The sequence below is a fragment of the Cynocephalus volans genome, chromosome 6, assembly GCF_027409185.1.
Source record: "Cynocephalus volans isolate mCynVol1 chromosome 6, mCynVol1.pri, whole genome shotgun sequence".
Taxonomy (NCBI): Eukaryota; Metazoa; Chordata; class Mammalia; order Dermoptera; family Cynocephalidae; genus Cynocephalus; species Cynocephalus volans.
This window is the reverse complement of record NC_084465.1, coordinates 142,241,848-142,259,767: the sequence shown is the minus strand read 5'-3', so window position 1 is coordinate 142,259,767 and position 17,920 is coordinate 142,241,848. Positions and strand designations below refer to the sequence as shown.

General features: G+C 40.5%; 1 protein-coding gene across 1 annotated transcript; it reads right to left on the bottom strand.

Annotated features, from left to right (window-relative positions):
• Window positions 1-225: 225 nt before the first annotated feature.
• OTUD1 (OTU deubiquitinase 1) lies at window positions 226-2,916 on the bottom strand. Its single transcript, XM_063100151.1, has one exon. It carries the CDS (start codon window positions 2,898-2,900, stop codon window positions 1,446-1,448), a length of 1,455 nt encoding a protein of 484 aa, XP_062956221.1. The 5' UTR covers window positions 2,901-2,916; the 3' UTR covers window positions 226-1,445.
• Window positions 2,917-17,920: the final 15,004 nt, after the last annotated feature.

The window sequence follows — 17,920 nt, the reverse complement described above, 5'->3', positions numbered from 1 at the left end:
AACTAGAAATAATGAAAGCAATTTCTTGAGTTACTTCACCTTTAAATTATATTTCATTGAGACTTAATTAACCCTTTGAAATTACTAATGATTAGCCTAGCCTGTTCATGTTAGAATGTAGGAAACCTCTCTCATAGTTGTGGTATCGTTACCATAAAAAAAGTGTGTATTTTAAAAAGGTTCCTACAGAAATCACAATTTAAAAACACTCTATTCAAAAAGACATTATAAAAGTAAAATTATGCATTTTATTCATTCATTCCATCAGCTGAGAATTACTCTATTGTACAAATACAGTATTGTACAAAAAATCACAAAATGTTACAAAATAAAAAAGTACAAACTGCATTACTTAATAAATATGACTAAAAGTAGTTAAAGTGGCAATGAGATAGATTTTAGGTTGAAAACACTGTTTGACCCAGCAAACTATACAACTCTGTTTAGACATTTTTATGTAACAGAGGGCAATCCTATTTTGCCTTTTGAAAAAATTTAGAAGGAAAAGAATATTAACACAGTATTCTCCTGCTATAAAACAACTGCCAAGGTCGGTTCCAGGCATTTTAGTTGAATCCAAGAAACTATATAAAGCAGGCAACTTATCTTGTCACAAAGTTTTATCCCCTGTTAGAATTCTTCTATAATAAAATGACAAATGTAAATAAAAACAACTGTGAGCACCAGACAATCTACTCTAAACATCAACCAGAATACAGAATAATCTCTCTTGCCATCAGCAAATATCAGACTTTCATTCAAGTAAGACTTGGTACTATCCTTTAAAGAATAAAAATCTTTCCACAAACTTCTCTTAAGTACTTCTCTTTAAAGATTGACCAGTTTTAGAAAAATAACGATTTCGAAAACGACAAATCTGTTTCATCAAAATGGAATGGGCCAATCATCTGGTAACACGAATGTATCAATATACACTTGAAATAATTATCTAAGAATTGTAAAATTCAAATTTCCAAAACATAAAATAACTACTAAATCACAAAATCTTTTCAAAACAATAAACTTCATATCATATAAAGCACTTCTCTGGATTTATGCCTGAAAGCCGTTTGTCAAAATGAACACATCATAGACGAAAGTACACCAATTTTTAAAAATGTTGTGCAAAAATACATTTTTATAGAAAATAGACTACCAGAAATGAACAAATTTACACTGTGAGAAATTAGCTTGCAAATTAAGTAGTGCTCACTTTATACAGCAAATTATAAATAGCAGTAGGATCACCCAAAGCTATCATGAAACATCACTTAGGTGCCCAGTAACCTCCAACTCTGAGGAAACATTCAAAAGAAATGATTAAGGCATCACACCTACAGAAAACCTACTAGTAAATTTAAAAGTGCTATTACCCTGATTAGAGTTCGTGTGATTCTCCAAACACATGTATGCAATTTTCCCAGGGTGTAAGGTTTTCAGACACTTCAAGAGCATGCATTTTGTTCTATATACATTTTGGACAGGGATATGGCCATGGATTTGGCAAGTTCTTCATCGCGTTTTCTTTGCACTTGAGTTTGTCTGCACCAATTGTCATACTCTGGGTTAGGATAGGAGTGATCAAATACCGCATCATAGTGTCCATTACTGAGCCAACTGAGCCAAATACTAGGCCTTAGGGAATCCTCTGGGCCCAAATAGTGAATCATGGTAGACACCGTGGGGCTCTCCAACCTCCCTCCAGTAGTTAAGTGTATATTCACATTCAGCATCTGCCCCATGGCCAGCAACTCAGGGTACCCGGCCCACGCCCCGTCTTGGGCAGCAGCGATGATAAATTCTCCCACGTCGCCCTCAATCAGGGGGCTAAAGTGGTCGAGATGATCGGCGATGTAGTGCACCGTCTGCTCTCTCAGCTCCCGGTGCAGGCTCTGGTCCCCGTACACTGTCTTGCTGACAGCTCGGTAGAGGCAGTTGCCGTCGGGAATGATGTGGAATCGATATTTATTCCTCTGTCGCAGATACTTGTCCTGTTTCTCCACCTCGGCCAGATACAGGGCTAGCTTCTCGTCTCTGGGATCCGCCCTGGAGACGACCACCGTCTCGGCCGCGCTGCATTGGGCGATCTCGCTGTTCCGCGTGGGGGGCGCCTCGGCCTCCGGGTCGGGCCGCCGCGCCGTGTCCGCGCCGGGAGGGTCGCTCCGGTCGCCGCTCCTCTCCCAGCCGCGGGGGCTCCTCTCTGCCGGGTGTTCCTCGCCCCACGGGCTCGGGCCGGGCTCCGGGCTCCCCGGGGGCGGCGCGGGGCCTCGGTGCTTGGCTGCGGCCAGGGCCTGGCGGTGCTCGCTCAGTCGGAAGTTTCTGTCAGGCCCTTCCCGGGCCGCGTCCAGGCCCGCGGGCTCGGGGCAGTCGGGCCGCAGCAGCTCCTCTAGGAGCCAGGCCGAAGAGCCCCGCCGCGGCGGAACAGGGGCTCCGGGCGCGGGAGCCAGCAGAAGGCAGCGGCCGCGCTGGGCAACAGCGGCGGGCGCCGCGGGGCCGGAATCGGACCCGTGCAGCAGGAGCCTGTCGGTACCCAGGGCCCTGACGGTGATCTGCGCCGTCGACGTGTAGTGCGGCGGCAGCGGCGGCTTGCAGGACGCCCCGGGCGGCCCGGCAGCAGCGGCCGAGGCGGGGGCGGCGGCCCCGGACACCATCTCGAAGCAGGAGGAGAAGGCGGGCATCTTGGCGGCGGGGGCGGCGGCGGCTTCCCGGGGCTCGGCGGCCGCGGGGGGCAGGCACTCACCGGTCTCGGGCTCCGGCGCACCGCTGGCGGGGCCCGGTGGCTGCAGAGAGACCTTGAACGGGGCGGCGGCGGCGGCGGCTGCGGGCGGGGCGGAGGCTGCGGCCGTGGGACCCGGTCCCCCGGCTGGGTAGTGGGTACAGACGCTGCTGTAGAGCTGCATGTCCCTGCCCGCCGCTCGGCCCCTTATAGGCGCGGCGAGCCCCCGTGGGGGGGACACACCCTCCGGGCCCGGGGGAGGGGACCGGTCGAGCGCGATGACCCAGTGCCCCTAGAATAGAAATGACCGAAGGGCCGCCGGCCGCCGCGCGTCAATAGCCGCAAATAGCGCCCGGGTCCCGGCCAAATTCCTGCTGCGCCACAGAACGCGGTGGGGGCAGGGAGGGGACGCGCGCTCGACCCCGGCCGGCGCGCTCGGCCCGCAGACCCGGGGCGCCGCGCCCGCTGCCGCTGCTCCGGCCTGCGACGGCTGCTGGAGACTGTCGGGAGAGGCCTCCCGCCCTGTTGGAGCGCGTCCCGCAGGCGAGGAGTGCAGGGCGCGCGGAGGGGCCGGAGGCGGGGCCGCGGTTGTTTACCTCAGGCCGCGCGGCGCGTCACGTGAGCCCGCTGGAATGTGAGGCTCGTCGCAGCACTCCATTCAACTGCGCGCCTCGCCCCGCCCCGCCGGTCCGCGCCCCGCCCCCCTCGCTCGGCGGACGTCAGGGGCGTGGCCCGCCGCGAGCGCCGAGGCTTTGGAGCCTGCGCAGTCGTGGGATGCCGGGCCGCAGCCGCGTGACCCCTGCGGACCGCTTTCCCCACGTGAGCCACGGGTTCCTGCGCCCCTGCAGCGAATTGTGGTTGGGTGGGCGCCGCGTGGAGCAAGTTAGCACGCTTGGAAAGCTTGCATTTCCAAGGAAGCTTCCGGGTTGGGGGTGGAGGACCGAGCGCTGCCCTGAAACCTGTGTGGCCTCCGCAAGGTCGTGGGCCACCATTCCTGCTTTCTTTTACTGCTTCCGTGTTTTCAATTCAGGTCCTTTGGTTCATATGTTCATGGCGCGTCCTACCCTAAATCGTTCTGCCCTTCTAAACTGAAACCGACTTTTCTGCACTCCTAACCCATGTCAACTGGGAAGTACATGGTTTGGGCGGAAGGAAGGAAGCTCTTCCAATAAATAGCCTTCCTCGGAATATCAAATGCCATACCACCTGGGGCCCTTTCAAAACGGGCGAGGCTGTAAAGCGTAGGTCAGAGGCTGTGTTCCCGGAGGGAGAATATCCAAAACACTTCTACCGAGCCTTGTTAGAACCATCCTTTATGAAAAAAAGCCAGAGTATTCGTTTGATCAACCATGTACTGACTGCAGTAGCGGGCGGTTTTTGTTATATTCTGAGCTTCGATCAAATGTTAAATGAACGTGCCCAAAACCTTCAAACTGAACCAAGAGGCTATCCCATCGCTTAAGAAATGGGGAAACTGAGTCTATAGGTTATGATACACGCCCCCCCCCCCACCTTTCCGCTGGAATGTAAATTCCAGGAATGGAAACGCTTTGTCTTGATCCCTATTTTATTTCCTTCTCCTAGTCCAGTGTCTGGCACATATTTGGAGCTAATTAATATTTACTGAGTAAATGAATAAGTGGAAAACGAGTTCCCAAGTTTTCTCAGACAGTTGAGAAGCCAGAATTACTATCCAGGTCTCGACCCTAGTCAGGGCTTTTAATTTGCGTGGGCGCTATGTCTGGCCGGAGAAGGTAGACGATGTCTAACCGTACTTTCAATTCCTGATGACTACCCCATTGGGAGCTTGTAGCCCCCTTGGCTAACTAGAAAAGGGAAATTACTTAGATTTCATAACTGATTTGCTAGATATCTGTTGATCTGCGCATGAAGCCCTTCACACCGAACTCTGCCCTTAGCCTTGCAGTAGCTGGTGTTCTGAAACAAGACAAGGCTGTTGACAACAAGACAATCCACAAGTAATGTTTACTGAGTACCCATTGTGTGCCTAGCAGAGCTAGCACAACAAAGTCCTGGAAAGAGATAAAGAAAATATTAAAATTTAAATCCTAAAGCAAGAATGGGTTTTAACACGTTGGGCTGTACAGAAGGGGAAAAAAATAACACTAGATACAGAGAAGACAGGCTATCAAGTTAGGAACAGATAAAGTTATGAGGATACAGAACTTTAATATACATGAGGGCTTTTTCCCCCTTTTAGTTTGTGTGGGGCAGTGGATAGTGCAAGACGGCGTATTCACCATGGGAATCAGTGCCCCAATCTAAATCCGGAGAGTCTTCCTGGAGGAGGTGATACTTCAGGAAACCTTCAAAGCAGGAATGATTGCCAGCCTTGGAAACGGGAGGCTGTTTTCTGTTCTTGGAGGCTAAGGGAAGGCAAGGCCTTGCAAGTTATAGCAAAGAAATTATGGTGGGAAAGAGAGGAAGGCAAATTTGATTTCTTGAGAAATCTCTAATACCCCACCTGAAAAGCATCGCTTTTCAGATGTGAAAGGTTTAATTGTACATATATGGTATCTGCTATATCTCAGGAAACATGAGGAACTGAGAAGACGGCAATGCACAAGATGCCCCGGTCCCTGCCCTAAGCTTGAAGGAACATATTATGAATAGGATTAGGCTTCTGGAGCTAAACTTTGAACCATAGGTTCTCAGAGCAAGTTTGTTCTGTTCTACCTTATTTGCATCTGAATATTGTAAGCTGATTCACTGAAGTTTTACAAGGGCCTAGGGAATCTTGCAAGATAGAAATTATTTTAGAATGCATCAGGTTTTAGCAAAGCATGATTTTAAAAAAAAGTGCAATCAGCAAAGCAATGATAGAGAAGCCAAGGTTCTTAGCCTCAAGCAGCTTCTGTTATAATAGGAAAGATAAACTCAGGAACAACTTGGAGGGGAAAAATGAGTTCACATAATGTCTACAGATTATGTAGTTAAAATCAATATACGTGGTGAATTGCTACACAAGTAGAAAGATTGAGTACTAAGGTCCAGGGTTTGATCCTTGTACTGGCCAGCTGCCAAAAAACTTTTTTAAAAAGGTTGAAGAGCTATAAGTATTCAAGGGGTGAGTTATGTTATTCTGGTTTACATGACTATTATCCCTGCCTCAGCTGTAAGCTCCAGGAGAAGGGTCCAAAATTAGGATAGAATAACTATTAAACTTCTTTGCTGTAAACTATACATTAAAACTATGAGAAGACCATAAATGTTGTGATTTTTTTAAAAATGTGCAAGGAAGCTGAACCCTCGAAATAAACCTTAAATATATCCAATTAATCTGAAAAAAAAAAAGAATTCTTAATGATTCTGTTCTGGAAAATCATCTGTACAGCATATTTTGGTGCTATGCAGAAAATTAGCGGAAATTTAGTAGTATCGGATTCTAAACCAAAATTGCTTAGCTATTGAATGAGCTAGAAAACCAGGAAATGTCAGCAACTATCAATGAAAGCATAGCAAGAGAGAACCAATAGGTTAAAATAAAACAAAACAAAGGACAAGGTATTAACCAATGAGTGTTTATTGAGCACTAGCTATGCTACCACTTACAGAAAATTTATATACAGAAAACATCTTTTTTGTTTTGTTTTTGGCAGCTGGCTGGTATAGGAAATCAAACCCTGTACCTTTGTTGTTATCAGAACTATACTCTCACCAGCTGAGCAACCTGCTAGCCCTAGTTACAGAAAATTTAGAAACACATTCTGTCATGCAGCCCAGGCAGCAGAAACCCAGCTACCAAGGTCATCTTTATAAAATACGACCAATCCTGGTTTGTTTTTTTTTATTTCTATTTTTTGGGGGCAGCTGGCCAGTACGAGGACCCGAATCTGTGATCTGTGTGTTATAAGGCTACAGTCTAACCAACTGAACTAACGGGCCAGCCCCCTGGCGTCTTTTTAAAAGGTGCATACACCTAAATACCACCATCTCTTAGCAATATTTCTTTAAAAATAACAAAATTCCCAACCTCTTATCCTCCCCCCCATTCATGAAATCTTTAAAAAACCCAAACTTTCATCCATCTATTCATTCACTAATCATTTTTTATAAACCTATATTTTTATAAAACTATGAAAAACAATCTTGAAAAAGAACAAAGTTGGAGGACTATGCTTACCAATTTCAAAACTTACTACAAAGCTAAAGTCATCAAGACTGGGTGCTACTGGCTTGAAGATAATCATATAGATCAGTGGAATAGTATTGAGAGTCCAGAAATAAGTCCATCCATTTATGGTCAACTGACTTGACAGCATGCCAGGACAATTCAATGGGGGAAACAAGCCTTTTGACAAATGGTGCTAGGACAATTGGATATCTACTTGCCACAAAATGAAGTCGGACCCCCTACCTTACAACATACACAAAAATTAATTCAAAATGGATCAAAAACCTAAATGTAAGAGCTAAAACTATAACACTCTTAGAGGAAATAATAGGTGTAAATTTTTGTGACCATGGGTTAAGCAGTGCTTTCTTAGGTACGAACGCAAAAACATAAACTACAAAAAAAATAGATAAACTGGAATTCACCATAATTAAAAACTTGTGTGCTTCAAAGGACATCATGAAAAAGGTGAAAAGACAGTCTGAAAAATGAAAAAATATATTTACAAATCATATATCTAATAAGGGACTTGTATCCAGAATATATAAAGAAGTTTTATTACTAAACAATAAATAGAAAAATAACCCAAATTTTTAAATGAATAATTTGAATAGACTTTTTTTCCAAAGAAGATAGACATACATCCACATGAAAAGATGTTTAGCATCATTAGTGATTAGGGAAATGTAAATCAAAATTACGGTGAGATATACTTCATACTCACTAGGATGGTTATAATGGACAGACAATAGCAAGTATTAGCAAGAATGTGGAGAAATTAGAATCCTCACACATTGCTTGTGGGATTGCAACAATCACTTTGGAAAATAGTTTGGCAGTTCCTCAAAAGTTTACACTTTTGAGTTACCATATGAACCAGCAATTCTACTCCTAGGTATATATCCAAGAGAAATGAAAACATGTTCACATAAAAACTTGTATATCAATGTTCATAGTAGCATTATGCATACCATTCAAAGAATGGAAGCAACACAAGTTTTCATCAGCTGATGAACAGATAAACCAAATGTGGTATATTCATATAATGGTTACTCAGCCATAAACAGAAGGAAGTACTGTACATGCTACAACATGGATGAACCCTGAAAACATGCTAAGTGAAAGAAACCAGATACAAAGGGCTACATATTATGTAATTCCATTTATATAAAATGTCCAGAATGGGTAGATTCACAGAGGTAGAAAATAGTGGTTGCCAGGGTCTGGGGTGAGGAGGCAGTGCTGAGTGACTATCAATAGGTGTGGGTTTCTTTTTGGGGTGATAAAAATGTTTTAAAATTAGATTATGGTGATGATTGCACAACTCTGTAAATATACTAAAAACCACTGAATTATACATTTTAAAAGGGTGATTTTAATGGTATGTGAATTATATCCTTATAAAAACTATTTAAAATAAACCTACCATGGGCCAGATAGTATACCAAGTGCTTAGGATAAAAAAGATGATTATATATTATCTATAAATGTCTCAGCAGCAAGGACACTTACTTTGTAACACTATTGCATAAATCATAGACAACATTTTATATATCTTAATGATTTTTCTGACAAATTCATGGTATTCTATATGGCAGCTTGAATGTAATTGTTAAAATGATATAAAGAAATTGAAGCTTACTGAAACCAAATTATTTTTGCCCAGGTGAAAGGGATATTTAAGGAGTTGGGCTAGTGAAATGCTATTTGAATTTATACTTTTGTTTTTTCTTAAACTTTTTGTGTAATCTTCATGATATTAAAAAATACTTTTACATTCTCTTCAACAAACATTTATTGAGCACTTCACAGTGCGTATGGGAATATGTCCCAGCTTAACCGTAGATAGAACCAACCGAACTGAAAATATAATATATAATGTGTTGTGAAAAAAAATTCTGAAAAGTGCCTAGGACATAGCAGTTTCTCAATAAATATATCCTGAATGTTGTCAAATAAAAATGGAACAGAAGCAATAAAGGCAAGCATTTTGTGAAGTGATGTGTGGCGTCGATATACATCCATTTTTAGTATTCTATTAAATTGACAATTTATATTTATTTATTTATTCATTCATTCATTCATTTATTGATTTATTGATTTATTGATTGATTGAGACCGGTAAAGGGATCGTAACCCTTGACTTGGTGTTGTCGGCACCACACTCTCCTAAGTGAGCCATGAGCCGACCCCTAAATTGACAATTTAAAGTGAGCAAATAAACTAATAGAGGCCGTCATGCAAATTCTTTCTTTAGTTCATCTACCAAGGCTGACATGTCACTGGCTGGAAGTGAAATTTCCAGGCAGAAGTGAAAGCTACTCTTAACTATTTAAACCTTATGGTTCCTCTGAAATTGTGTTTGTTTATTACTTGCACAGCTTTAACATTAAGCTAAAGAAGAGTATTACTGAAAATCCTATTTAAAAGATATCATAACTCCAGGAAATTTAAATCAATTTATGATAACTAGATCAAATGATCAGTAAGTTTTTGTTTTTTCTAGGGAAAAGAAAAAGGACCAAATCTGGACAAAAGGTTGAGAAGTATGTGTCATCATTGACTCTTAAATTTAGTGTTAGAAAATGTGTAAATCCTTTTGATAAATAGTCTAGGAGGTCACCTAGTGATTAGCAATATGGGTCAAGTCCCTATTCATGCGATGACATTTTTCATCTTGTGGATTCAATTGACTATTGAGAGAAGTAGGAGCTGTTATTCACAGGAAGGTTTAAATGACATAATTTGAATAGAATATTCATTTCCCATACACAGCTTTGAATCATTCCAGCATAAAGGGGAGGAGCCCCCAAACCTCAAGTGTTCCCTGAATTCTGTTCATTTATATTAGAAAAGGAGTAGTTAGACTCAAAACATTTTGTTCCGTGCTCTGATACCTGCTTCTGGTTGTCTTTGGCAATGTGATGATCAGGTCAACTAATGATAACTAGACCTGCTAACTGCAGAGGGAGAAGCAGAAATATAGCCTATGGTGCTTGTTGAAAACAAGTTACATAAAGTAGGGAAAACAAGACACACTCACACAAACGTTGAATAATAATGCAGTAAGTGCAGTAATCCGTTGCCAAGGGTGATTCTAGCACAACTTGGTTATGTTTGTATGCCAACATTTAAAAAATTCACAATCTTTGTAATATTTACTTAGTAGTTAAATATCTGTAAATAAGTGAACATGGTAATATGGCTTGTGCCTCCTGGAGACCTGAGACGGTGGGGAGGGAGGGGAATAGTCACACTCCACCCTCCCTCTATATATGGGTAGAAGGCCAGGCTGAGAAACACCCTTGATGATTAGGAGTAAATTATAAAAATGCCCTGCATTATGTAACTCTCTGGCCAAGACTTAAGAAAAGGGCAAAAAGGAGCATAGACATTAAGTTACTTTAAAATTGCTTTTTTTTTGCGGCTGGAGTCGGTCCAGGGTTGCGAAGCATTGAGTTTGGTGTTATTAACACTGAACTTTAACCAACTGAGCTAACCAGCCAGCTCCTGTAATTGCTTTTGAATTTTTTTTAAAACCGTGTTAAAAAAATTAAAGCAATGGCAACATGTAAAAATAAATGAAATTCCCTTATCTCCCGTCTCCTCTATCTCCCTCACCATTAGCAACTGTGAACAGTGGTTATATACATTTCCAGGCCTTCTTATACACACGTACAGATTGTATATATCGTATGCCTATATGTCTGTAAGATTTTTTCATCATAGAATTATACTCTGCCTATTTTTTCTGCAATATGATTTTTTTTTTCTTTTTTGGCAGCTGGCAGGTCTTGGGATCCAAACCTCTGATTTTGGTGTTACAAGGTGGAGCTCTAAACAACAGAACTAAGTGGCCAGACTTCTTTTTTTTTTTTTCACTGAACTAGTATATACTGGACATTTTCCATGTCAGGATATAGCTCTATCTCATTTTTTTAATGTGTACAAAAAAATTTTCAAAGTATGGATATGTGATAATATATTTTTGATGACATTCAGATTGTTTTAACTTCTTCACTAGTCAAGCAGTGTCACCGAAAGCATCATTGTATACCAGTATAAACCTTCATGTTAGAGTTTTAGGACAGTTTCTTATAAACATATTAGAAGATAATTCATGAGAAGGCTTACCAACCTGAGGAGGTTTTGAATGCCAGTGAATTTGATTTGCTTGAGAAATTACTGTGTTTACAAAATATATTTAATGATTTCTTTTTCTAACTCCAATTTTCTGTGAGGCACAGGGAAAATAGCATTTAATGATTCCACATCTGAAGGCTCTCTTTCATATGCCAACTTACAGACAGTGCTAATTAAGAGATATTTGTTGAGTGAATGAATGAATACAAACAAAATGGAAGGAATCATACTTATTTGCACATTACAATTACATATGTGAGCCACCTCCTTAACTTTCCAGGATGTGTAATAAGAAATATGTATTTTTCAGTCTTTGTCCCTAGTCCCTGACACAGAGCCCTTAAGTCCCTTGTAATTTCATGACTGACAAAGATGATAGAAGCATCTTTTGTTATAATATTTGGTTCTTGTACAAATTTCCTAAAACCCTTGAAATTTCCTAAGTGACGGAAGTCTCCTGTTATTCATAAGGAGCCCTTTTAATCACATCTTGTTTAGCATGGGGCCCCTGGATAGCCTCACAGTGGGGCTGCTCTCTGGAAACACCAAGTGATTGGAGGATTAGAGGGTTAGAACTTTCATTCCCACTCACCAACCTCCAGGAAGAGTTGGGAGGGGAGGGTACTGAAGATGAAACCCTATAAAAACTTGTCAATGAAACTTGATGAGCTTGGGGGTTGCTGAATACGTGGAGGTGCTGGGAGGGTAGTGTGCCCAGAAAGGGTGTGGAAGAGCCACGTTCCCTGCTGCTCCGCACCCTGTTCTATCCACCTCTTCATTCGGCTTTTCATCTGTAATAAATGTTTCTCTGAGTTCTGTGAGCCATCTTAGCAAATCAGTCAAACCCAAGGAATTTGTTGAGGGAACCCTGGATTATCACTCAGTCCCAGGTGACCTGGACTTGAGATTGGCTGTGGGGGCATCGTCGTGGGACTGAGCCCTCAACCTGTAAGATAGATAGATCGTGTCAGAATTGAATTGAGTCATAGGACATTCAGTTGGTGACTGCTGGAGAATTGCATGGTGTGTGGGGAAAAACTCCCACATATCTGGTCACAGAAGTGCTTTGTGTTGAGTACAGAGTAGAGAGAAGAAAACAACTTGTTTATTTTCTTTCTCAGGAACATCTTTCTGCTTAAGAATCTTGATCATCAGCATGATAAAAGTAACTACTGAGAAACCAATACATTTTTTAAAATGTAAGTACAGTTTTTATGGGATTTCTTATTATGAAAATAATACATGCTCAATACAGTAATATCAGAATCTATAAACAAAATTATAAACAAGCAGAAAAGAGAGGGAAACAATTTTTTAAAAAATGTCCACCTGCTAAAGTGACAACTCCTTGGTAAATTATATCTATATCAGTGGTTCTCAACTGAGGTAATATGGAAACGTCTGGAGACATTTTTGGTCCTAACAACTGGAAGGGGAGCATCTACTGGGTAGAGACCAAAGATGCTGCTTAATAGTCTATAGTGTGTAGGACAACCCCCTATAATAAATATTTATCTGGCCTAAAATGTCAATAGTACCAAGGTTGAGAAACTGATACACACACATGCACACTTTTTTTTTCATTTGCAGAAATGGGATTATACTATACTCTATACTATTCTGTATACAATTCTATATATTATATACTATTCTATATACAATTTTTACTTGATATGTCAAAATATCTTTTTATATTAAAAATATATTTCTACAATATTGTTTTTTGAGGGGAGGTGGCTGGCCTGTATGGGGATCTGAATACTTCTACAACATCTTTAATAACATTTTAATGAATCATTTATTCTTGAGTCTTTTAGAAATTTTGTAACAGACTCACATAAAGGCAGTATGTAAGTACCAATTAGTACTTGCACCAGCTTGATCTCCATTGTCCTACCTGCTTACTAATATCTCAGAATAAAAAGACAACTAAAGAATATATGCTTTAAAATAATATTGCTTTTTCCTACCCTATAATTGTAATGGAAGCTTTACTATTTATTTCTTACTCTATCTTGAAGCTCATCAATTTTAATTACCTATTGATACAGTCAACTCATCGTACAGGCTGCCAATTCATCATTCTACTTCCACAGATTGCATCTTCTTTTTTAGAGCCTTTAAGTTCTGGATTTCTTTATACAGTGACTTTCCACTTCTTTTTACTGAAACCCACAATAAGAAATAGGTTTTTCATTGAGACCGGGTACACTCCTGTGTATGTGTATATGTACAATTGAGACAAGTTTATTAAATATACCTTTACTGCATATGACACAGTCTATTTTATCTTCTATTCTATTTCTTTTTTCCAATGTTGATTATAACTTCAGATTCATTTCAAGGCCCACTAATGATTGTGACTTGGAATTTGAAAACCATGGCATTACAGCCTCAGTTTAATTATTAATTATTGTATTTATAATATAGGCCACCTCTTTTACTTCAGTACATTTGCTGAGCAAATGGAATCATTGAAGAACAATGCAATTTTCAATACATTATGTAAACTATAACTTATGTTCTGAACCAGTACATTTTTGAGAGTGAAAGGGGTTCCTCTTAATAATAAGTCCAGATATCAGGTGTGAATTGGGAGTGCCCAGACAAGATGGGATATATGGTCAACCTATCAATAACTGACAAAGAAGAGAAAATAGTTTCCATATTTTTCCAGTTTTCTCCTATAATGTCCATTCCTCTGTCACACTGATGAACACCTAGGATCTCTGTTTGGTGCATGAGTTTTATAATTTGCTAATGTAAGCTAGAATCAGGACCTCTGGATTCTACTTCCAACCTCAAAACTAATTGTTTGACTTTGAACAAATCATTACATCTCCCTGGCCCTTAATTATTCCTTCTATAAAATAAGGGTTTAATGATCTCTATGATTTCTTTCTACCTTAAAATTATATGACTTTATGCTTAGGAAATGACATGGAAACAGCCTTTAAAAGTTTAGTTTAGGAATAGCAGGTTAGCTCAGTTTGTTAGAGTGTGCTGTTGTAACACCAAGGTTAATTTTTCTTAAAGGATAGAAGCATGGTTTGAAACAATGAAGACTCTATTCTGGATATGAAAAATTGGCTGAAGCAGAAGACTGAGAAGGCAGGCCATGGAAAAGTGGACACTGAAGAAGCAGAGTAGTGAGAATGAGCTAGCCATTAGAAGAGTCTGAACCCTGTCTAGATGTGTGTTTTTGATTGAAAGAGCAAAAAATTGGTCACTGTAGTGGTTTTCTTAAGTAGGAGGTGATTAGAGCTGATCAAAGCAGCAAACACATGGACATTTGCAGGATTAAGGTGGTCTCAATATTATCATTTGATTAGAATCTCAGAAGGGTAAATCTGAGAAAGAAGCACAAAATAAGAAGAAATAATAATCTCTTGGGAATAAAGGGAAGGTTGGGAAAAAAGAGGATAAAATTTTTTTTTTTTGTATAAGACCAGATATAGCCACCTATGTTATGGAATTGTAGTCTATGTGTGAAAATATCATGACCAGGCTGATTACTTGGCTGCATTAATGATTAATAGTTCATCACATGATCATTTCAACTATATGACCGGTACTTATAATATTACTAGGATGCCTGGGTTAAGCATCCCACAGTCTAGTTAAGTGATCTTAGGTAGGTACTGCCCATCCATGATGACTGTCACTATTTTTGTTTGGGAAAGATGAAGAGGATATAGGAAGGATATAGGAGAAAGTACACGTTGTATGTGAAATTTCAACAATTTGTTTTTTGTTTGTTTTTGTTTTTTTGGTGGCTGGCCAGTGCAGGGATATGCATTTGTTCTGAGAATGAGTTTTCATATTTATCGTGGCATGTATAACTTTCACAAGTATTACATTCTCATGTATATTGGGGTCGGGAAATAAACAGCGAAACATGGAAATAAACTTTTTATCACTACAGCTATTAATGGTGCACCTGTAACTGTTGCTTACAGATGAGGCAAGATGTGGGTCATGGATGTATCTGTTTTGCGGCATGCAGCAGAGGTCCTTTCCCTTCCATTCATGAAAGCAAATTGGAATGAATTAAAGGGGAGAATTATATGGTTAACTTTGAATCTACTCTAATTTATATTTTAAAAAGAAATAATTCTGTACCAGCCAGCCACCAAAAATTTTTAAAAAGAAATAATTTCTAAAGTTAGGAATTTTAATGTTATTAACAGCTAATTGCAATACATCCATGTGTATCATCTGTGTTTTGCACTCCACTCACCCTCAATTTCTTTAGGAAATTTTGACTGAAGAATAGTAATGATTCATTCAGGAAAATGTTCAACAAATACAGTGGGAAAATTTTAAGAGAAGAAATGCATGACAAATCCAACAAAATGTGAAGATCAGTAGCATATTAATTATCTATTGCTGTGTAACGAATCACCCCAAAACTTAATGACTTAAAATAACAGTACACATTTATCGTCTCTTATATTTCATGTAGATCAGAAGTTCAGAAAAGCTTGGCTTAGTGGTTCATGGGGTCAGAGTCAGCTATCAGGGGACTGCAGTCATAATGAAGACTTGATGGGAGCTGGAGGATTTTTGTCCAAGGTGGATTACTCCCATGAGGGGCAAATAGTTGCTGTTGACACATGGGCTTTTTCCAGAAGGCTGCTTGAGTGTTTTCATGGCATGGAGGCTTGCTTCCCCTAGAGCAAGGGATCCAAAAAGGAGCAATGCAGAAGCTTCCACAGCCTTTATCAGCTAGACTTGGATGTCACACATCACCTCCACCATAATCTGTTGGTGACACAGGTAAGCTCTCATGCAATGTGACAGGACACTATACAAGAAAGTGAATACCATGAAGTAAGGATTATTGGGGTCCATCTTAGAGACTAGATACTATAAAAATAAGGGAAATATAATTAGAAAGGGAAGAGTACTACTCCTTTAGGTAATAAGAGATGGAAGATGTCTTAAGACTGGTATATTGAGACTGTTGGGAAGCGTGGGGAAACACTAAACACGGAGTCTCAGGAACCCAGGATGCAGATCTGGGTAGGAGAGAAAGGATGATGGCCTCCAGTAGAGGATACTCCCTTGGGATATATTTTGGTAACATGGAATGTGGAGGAAAAAAAGCTGAAGTGAAGGCAGTGGTAGGATTTATATCAGGCTCTTCCTCAGAGCTTAAGTCCCAGAGGGATCCTTCAGATTTCCTAGACACCCTTTCTTTAGGTCATCAAACTCATTTCACCAAAATAGAAAGGGATCCAGGGGCTCGGGGGAGACACTACTGAATGGTAAATGTGACTAGTAAAAGTACTAAGCTAGTAAAGCTTGTGAACACGTCTTCATGGATGTGGCACAGAATGAAGAACAGCAACAGGACTCTTGTGCCAGCTCTGCATGTTGACCTAGCTGGGCTGTCTGTAAGCACGAATCCTATGAACAATGCCACAGCTACCATTGCATGAAAACAGGGAAAGGAGAAACTAACTGCTGTTGAGCACTTAATTTGTGCCAGGCACTGGGTATGTGTTTTATACAAACTGATCATTTAATGCAATTCTCCACATTACAAAAAGGTGGAAATTGAGGCTTAGAGTAGTTAAAAGTGGCAGGGTCTGCTAATTGTTCCCCAATATCACTTTTCCCATCTCCCTTTCCATACTAGAAACTCCACAGTTTTAACCAGCTACACAGTTGCAATTCCCAGCCTCCTTCGCAGCTAGGTATGGCCACATGATCAAACAGTAGTCAATAGAATGTGACCAGAAGTGATTATAACTTGTAGATCATACCCTTTAAAGGAATGTCCTTCACTTTCCTATATTTCTCCTATTCCCAGCAGGAAGGAACATAGATGTGTGGTGTTGAGTTAACTTGAACAATGCAGATAAGAACACACTTTATGGCGTGGAAAAACCAAAGTATGCAGATAACCACATGAAGCTGCCCACTAGCTTGGATTGCCCACCAGCTTGGACTGCCCACCAGCTTGGACTTCTAAGCAATAGAGAAATAATGTATTTCACTTAAGGCACTGTTCTTTGATCTCTGTTATGGCACTTAAACCAGTACTTGAACTAATACATTAACTTGTCAAGGATCATACAGCAACAAGTGGCAGACCTGACTTTCTTACTTTCTAACTTCCACTCTATCACTGCCTGCCATGCACTCTGACAGAAAATGTTCTTGCCCAAAGAGAATGTTATTTTTTGCTCTTGACACTGCTATGTACTCTCAGAGCTCAACAGATATCTCCAAATAGGAGTTCATTCTGACAATTTTATGTCTTATTCAATGAAAAACCAAAACTATGGTTCCTCCAGTGTTGGGGGCATTCTGTCTCTATTATGCTAAATGTTAAACTTTTTAGAAGTTTATGTACCGTTTTGGAGTTCTGACTCATTTTTTGTGAAACATACATCTATTTGAGGGATTTTAAATATACCAATTGTTTTCAAATGCAGCGTTTTCCAAGGCATATTTTTCCTGTAACCTTATCACATGCCTCCCATCTTGCCATCTTTATATAGCTTTTCCTATTCGTACTAAAAACAGGAACATGTATGGCTGATATTCACCTAATACCTCCTGGTTTAGTCATACTGGTTGATAATAAATATTGAAATACTTCCATATTCCTAAGTAAAAAGCCAACATCCCATGGCTTCTAAGGCCTCCCAGCTGCCCTAGCCTCTGTGGTCCCTTCTTTACCGCTGGATATCCACAGCAGCCAGAAACCAGCAGGGAGCCTCCAGCACTATGACCTGAATCCTTTCTGATTAACTGGCACTCTTATCTTGTTGGTTACTAAGTATTTTTATGTCACTTTGGGGAGCATGTCAGCCTGTGGCTTGCAAAATAACTTTATGAGAATTTATATAGCTATTCATTTCAATAATGCTTTTGAGAAACCTATTAGTGGAGAGATGCTATATCCTCCTCAT